Below are 6,750 nucleotides of genomic sequence, written 5' to 3' on the forward strand. Positions count from 1 at the left end.
ATGAGGAGAATTACCTGGATTGTTAGTGTAGAGAATTCATTCTCTCCCTCACCTCTTTTTAACAATGCAGTTATGGATGTGCAAGCATTTGAGAGGCTTCTAGGGCCCTGCATGGACATCATGAAGAGGAACATCTCACACTATGAGGAACAGCTGGTGAAGATATTTGGCTCCAGCATGGATCTAATCGACCCTGGGCAGTAGGTGTGCCACATGCTAGAGCCTTCTCAGTGTGACACCAAAACCTTCCGGTCAGCCACAGAACACACACGGAAAACAGACACGACAGAACCGTTCCTGCTGTTGCCACCGCCGCTGCCATTGCTGTGGTTATGGGCATTTAGAAAACTTGAAAAGTCAGTATAAAGGATGGACAGAGGTTCGACCCACACCTCCACTTTGCTTCTGAAAGCCCATTATTAGAACACTTGTAATGATTATTCCAACCCAGTTTTCACATCTTTGGTTCAGAATGGCATGTCTCTCCAACAATTTAAGTGCCTGATACAAAGTCCAAAGTATAAGCATTCTCCTTTCCTCTCTTGCTGCTACTGTTGCGTTTGGAAGTCGTCACAAGGTCTGCAGAAACCTTGTGTGTAACTGTAGACATGCTCAGCCAGTCTTTCTCAAGGGAGCAAATGCTGTGGCTCTCAGTCTCCTCATTTATCCTTTGAGAAAGTTGACATTGGTTCCTAATTGCAGCCTTGGAAGTTTTACCATAGGGGACGGCAGCAGATGTGATCGAGGTGTGTGCTCCAGTGGCACACGTCACAGCTGCCTCTGAACCCACAGAGATGCCCAGGGCCCAGCAGGCCAGCTCCTAGAGCACTCATAGGTCAGTGGGACCCACGTTGGAACAGAAAATTGGGTTCAGCGCATTTTACTGGTAGTAGAGAGCCAGGAAAGGTTTTCTGGGTTAGGGTTTTTTTGTTTTCTACTATGTTTAGTAGGTTTTTGTTTTGTTCTGTTCTGTTTAACCTCTGTGCAGTTTTCATGAATGAATTGCTGTCCATTTATAAAGAGCCAGGGTCTGGAGGTGCCATTGCTTTGTCTAACCCTGGGCAACTCCTGCCATTTCGTGTATCCCGTTGCCCTACCCGCTGATGGCAGTATGTTGGCAAGAGGCCGTACTGCAGTGAGCCCTTCCTTCTGCTCTAGGATTGTTGCAGAGCTCCAACAGCCTTCAGTTTTTAAATTGTTGAAAGATCTTTTTAAGTTCTCTGTGGAATTCTCCTTAGACATATTCCTATATAGGGAGTTTGTCAGCTCACCCAGACATTCATCTTAAAGGTGAATTCTATTATTTTTAAAAATTGACATCACTTATCATTTCAGAGAATTAAAGTTTTTCTGATTAAGATGTTGAGATAGTTGGGTTTCTAATTGTTAATCCCAGGAGAAGTTAATTTAGCTTGTATCTAAAGCTTTTTAAACTTTTAATTATATCAGATAGAATTATGATTGGTTATCCTAATTAGTTGGTATGTGAATTTTCTTTCTTCAGAATGACTTAAAATCAGATGCTACAGGGACTCCTAGGAGCAGTATGAGATTTACATATAGATATATCAAATATTGTAGGCAAAATTATATTAAATCAAGAGGCCCTTTCCAATATGATTTTCTGTTTCTGTTTAACTTGTATAACTAAATAAATCCCTAAGAGATTACATACTGGAGCTTGGGTCATTCCTGTTGTGGATAGTGATGGAGCCCAGTCAGTTACCTTCCGTTGTCCACACAATTTACTCTCTGCTTTTACCAGGGACTGTGTGGCCAAGAAATTTCCAGAGTGGGTTGCCCACCACGCCTTGATAATCCCTTACTTTTTCTTGTGCTCCATGATGTGAAAACAGAAAGACTGCATTCAGACTGCCCTCGGTAGCCTACATGGCAGCTCTCAGAGTCATGAAAGATTATAACTAGTGCTCTAAAACAGGCAGCTAGTACTGGGAGAGCCCGTGTGGAGATCCCACATTTTCCTAAGGTCCTGCTTTCCTATGGCATGGCTTTATTATGGAATACATTGAGAAAGCAGACAAGAACCACACGTTTCTTGTAAAAGTAGCAGCTTCACTGGGCTTCAGGAGTGACACCAGGGTCCAGCCCCAGACCTTGTGAGGACGCTGTTTGAACACTGAGCAGATGTCCCCTCCCCATCCCCCATACCAGCGTTAATTAGGGTTGGCATGAATTCCGTGCCAGAGTCACTCCTGTAGGCTTGCAAGGCATGGGCCTTTTCATCCCACGTTCTCACACATCCTGGTCTAGTCTTTCCCTTCACAGAACCCTCCTTGTTGTTTTTCAGAGTAGAATTTGTCAGGTTTAAGTTCTCCTGTTCTAACTACTGATTGACATATGGATCATCAGTCCAGACCTTGAGGAGGCTGGGTTCTAGCTTGAAGAAGAGACTTTAAAGAGACCGGTGTGAGTCAGACAGGACATAGCCATTAGCACAGTGCCAGGACCTGACAGCATTCCAGTTCTCACTGAAGCATGAGGAACCGAAGGTGGCAGGTCGAATTCAACTCAGGGCTGTGGTGTCCACATTGTACCAGGTAATCCTTGCACTGATGGTTGGTCCCCATAGGAAGGAGCATGGATTGGGAAGAGATCCTTCTATTAACTGTTTTATGTTGTTCTCTTATATTGATTAGGACTGCATGCCCTCTTTTCTGGCTTTGCTGCTATTTTTGGATGGTAGAACAAATTTCTGGAAACCCTGAGGTCCAATCTGAAGTGGTCTCCTTCTTTTTGGCCCCTAACCTATCCCATCCACTTTCTCAGAAGGAATGGTTCCTGTATTCTTGTCCTCTTAGTCAAAATCTTCATATAGAATTGCTGTGGGTTCTCAGACCAGGGTAGAGCTTTTCTTTGAGCAGTTTAATGAGCAAATTCAGCAGCAAAGTAGCAAGTGATGGTTCTCTAGCAAGGACAAGTTATGTACCTCCTCTGCTTGCCCAGACTCTCTGCTCATGATGGTGTAGTCAGTGAGAGGTGCCAGTGGCACCCAGCCAGCACCCTGGGCACACAGCATTTCATGTCGTGTCACAGTGACAGTCCTCTCATTTAGAAAAACTGAAAGAGCATTTTGCACAGAGAAAAAAGAAAAAGAACCATGAATGTCATCTTTTATCTTTTGTTTTTAGTTGGCTGATGGAATTTTTGTTCTTGACATGCACTTGTAAACCAATCTTGCCAAGATACAAGTTGTTTTGGTTTTTCACTACGATTACCTCTTGTTCCTCCTGTCTTGACTGCTGACGTTCCTCAATGATTCTAATGTCTATTTTATGGGAAGCAGCCTTCCCATGGGTTTCCTTTTACATACTGCAGGGCTATCTTTATACTTAAAAAAAAAAAAAAAAGGACAAAAACTGTCACTAACCTCATGGGGGATTTGCAGAAAAATCATTCAGCCCAATTTGAGCAAAGGGTAGATTTCTCATTGTTTTTTTAAAGCTCATTGTAATTGTAATAAATAAAATTCAGCATTATTGTGCTACCTCAATGGTAAAAATGTTTTAAGGTCTTCGTTGGGTCCTGAGTTCTAACATAGTGTTTGAAATGTCTTTCAATTGGAATTATTTTTTAAATCATTGGGATGAATCTTATTTTAAACTGTTTTACACTTGTATTTTAATCTCAGAATAAGTGATTAGAAAGCAATCAATTCTTGCTCTGTGGTATTAACATATAATTAAAAATCATTAAGATTAAATCATTGTTTGCCATAAACAAGGTTGGATTTTTTAAAAGGAAACTCTAGGGCTCGGCTTCACTCTTGGTTAATAAAGGCTGACAAATCATGTCTGAGTTTCTGGTGTAGTCTTGTCATGTTTGTCCTTTCCTTTCAGGACTCTAAAACATCACAGAGCCCATCTGTCAGATACACTGTTGCAGTTGGGATTTGAGGCCTTAACAGTTAGAGAAGAGACCTGAGTGTATGTATCAGTCAGGGTTCTCCAGCTAAGCAGTCAATAGATCAATTGTGTATGTGTGTGTACATGTGTGTGTTTGTGTGTGTGTGTGTGTGTGTGTTTGTCTGAAAAGATTCACTGTAAGGAATTGGCTCAGATGGTTATGCAGATGGGCAAATCCCAGGATTTGCAGGGTGAGTCAACAAGCTGGGGATTCAGGAGAGCCTATGGTTTAGTTCCAGTCCAAGTTGAAAGGCCTGAGGACCAGAAGGGCTAATGTTTCAATAAAAATCTAAAGGTAGGGAAAAAGCCAGTATCCCAGTCAAAAGTAGAAAGGCAAATACTTTCCGACTCTAGGAAGGATCAACCCTTCTGTTTTATTCAGGCCTTCAACTGATTGGACGAGGCCACTTCCATTAGGGATGACATTCAGCGCCTTACTTATTTTTGTTTATTTTTTTATTTGACAGATAGAGTTATAGACAGAGAGAGAGACAGAGAGAAAGGTCTTCCTTACGTTGGTTCACTCCCCACATGGTCTCTACAGCCGGCACTGCACCGATCCCGAAGCCAGGAGACAGGTGCTTCCTTCTGGTCTCCCATGCGGGTGCAGGGCCCAAGCACTTGGGCCATCCTCCACTGCCCTCCCAGGCCACAGCAGAGAGCTGGACTGGAAGAGGAGCAACCAGGACTAGAACCCGGCGCCCATATGGGATGCTGGCGCCGCAGGCGGAGGATTAACCAAGTGAGCCAAGGCACCGGCCCCTCGGCGTCTTATTTAAATGTTAGTCTCATCTAGAAACACTCAGAATATTTTTAGATTTATTTACATTCTTTTTTTATATTATTTGAGATACAGAGAGAAAGAGAGAGTCTTCCATCCACTAGTTCACTCCCCAAGTGACTGCAACAGCTATGGCTGGACCAAGCCAAAGCCAGGAGCCTGAAACTCATGTGTCACCCATGTGGGCACAGGGGCCCAGGAATTTGAGCCATCTTCTACTGCTTTCCCAGGTGAATTTGCAGGGAGCTGGGTCAGAAGTGGAACAGCCAGGACTCAAACCATCACCCAAGTGGGATGCTGGAGTTGCAGATAGCAGCTTAACATTGCACCACAACACTGACTCCATACAGAAAAAGTTAACAATAATAGCATAGTATTTTAGTTATTAGAGATGGTATACAAGAATATGCAGTGTATCACTTGCCAGGAAGATAAGCTTGCCATTGAAAACCAGCAAAAAGCACCTCCTGGCTAAACAGTATTTTACCAATTCCTTCTCTGTAACTTAGCTATAACTAGAACTAGCAAGGATGTTGTGACAATGCACTGTACCTAGTTTCTTTTTTTTTTAAGAATTATTTTATTTATAATATACAGAGAGAAGTAGAGCCAGAGAGAGAGGTCTTCCATTCCGTTGGTTCATTCCCCAAATGGCCACAACAGCCAGAGCTGAGCTGATCTGAAACCGGGAGACAGGAGCTTCTTCCCAGTCTCCCATGCAGGTGCAGGGGCCTAAGGAGTTGAGCCATCATCTGCTGCTTTCCCAGGCCACAGCAGAGAGCTGGATAAGAAGTAAAGCAGCCGGGACTTGAACCTGTGTCCATATGGAATGCCGGCACTGCAGGCTGAGGCTTTAACCCTCTGTGCCACAGCACCAGCCCCTGTACCTAGTTTCTTTCCAGGTAACCAAAGGAAGTTATTTCTGTAGTAAACTCATGATCCAGTTCGATCTGGCACTCATTCTGGACAACAATGTCAGTGGTGGGTACTTATGAAATACCTACTTGGGACCCCAGAAATTGGTATTTGAAACCTCGCAAAGCCAAACTGGCCTTGTTTCTAGGCTGTAAGAAGTAAATGTGATTTGCTTTTTGTGGTTTCGATAATGATATTGCTGTGACTCAAGAAGTTCCATGACAGTGTCGAAATTACATCATCTACAGTCTCAGTGTTAAAGAGGAACCATTACTTGAGCACTTTGCTTTCTATGTTAGTTTTTCTTTTTTTTTTTTTTTTTTTTTTTACAGCCAGAGTTAGACAGAAAGAGAGACAGAAAGAAAGGTCTTCCTTTGCCGTTGGTTCACCCTCCAATGGCCGCCGCAGCCGGCGCGCTGCGGCCAGCACACTGCACTTATCCGATGGCAGGAGCCAGGTGCTTTTCCTGGTCTCCCATGGGGTGCAGGGCCCAAGCACTTGGGCCATCCTCCACTGCACTCCCTGGCCACAGCAGAGAGCTGGCCTGGAAGAGGGGCAGCCGGGACAGAATCCAGCGCCCCGACCGGGACTAGAACCTGGTGTGCCGGCGCCGCAAGGCAGAGGATTAGCCTATTGAGCTGCGGCGCCAGCCTATGTTCTAACAAGAAGTTAGAAATTTGTCCCTTCAAAGTTACATGAACATATCCACAATGATCTTAGCAAGACAATAAATTTTTATAATCACAATTAAACAGTATTATTTATAAGGTGAAAGTGAGGTTGTTTGAAAAAACATTGTATTGAGTACGAATTGTGTTAACCCTACCTATCCTGTAAAGACAAACACACATCCTAGATGATAGTCAGTGGTACATGCTGTTTGTTACCTGATAATTTGTGGATATTCAGATAAAATGCTGAGTGTTGTCCAGGAACATACTGAAAAATCAGTTGTGAATTCAGCTGAGTTACTACTAAGTTTGAATTGGAATGTCGGAAATTAGATAGGACTCAGTTCATTTGTTCACTGAACAAATCCTAACGACCAGCCATGAACATTCCTGACACGGTGTTAACAAGAGTCGTGGGGGTGAGGTTCCCACCAGGGTATTGATTCCTGGGCCTCCTCCA

The 6,750-nt window shown here is 43.6% G+C and overlaps 1 protein-coding gene across 2 annotated transcripts in view; it reads left to right on the plus strand.

Annotated features, from left to right (window-relative positions):
• PRKAR2A (protein kinase cAMP-dependent type II regulatory subunit alpha) overlaps nt 1–3,809 on the plus strand; it is a 73,117-nt gene extending 69,308 nt beyond the window's left edge. For both annotated transcript variants that reach the window (XM_002713397.4, XM_051852472.2), the window contains one exon: nt 71–3,809. In XM_002713397.4, coding sequence (XP_002713443.2) covers nt 71–204 — 134 coding nt within the window. In that variant the 3' untranslated portion in view covers nt 205–3,809. The remainder of the gene's footprint in view (nt 1–70) is intronic.
• Nucleotides 3,810–6,750: the final 2,941 nt, after the last annotated feature.

Source organism: Oryctolagus cuniculus, chromosome 10 (genome assembly GCF_964237555.1).
Source record: "Oryctolagus cuniculus chromosome 10, mOryCun1.1, whole genome shotgun sequence".
NCBI lineage: Eukaryota > Metazoa > Chordata > Mammalia > Lagomorpha > Leporidae > Oryctolagus > Oryctolagus cuniculus.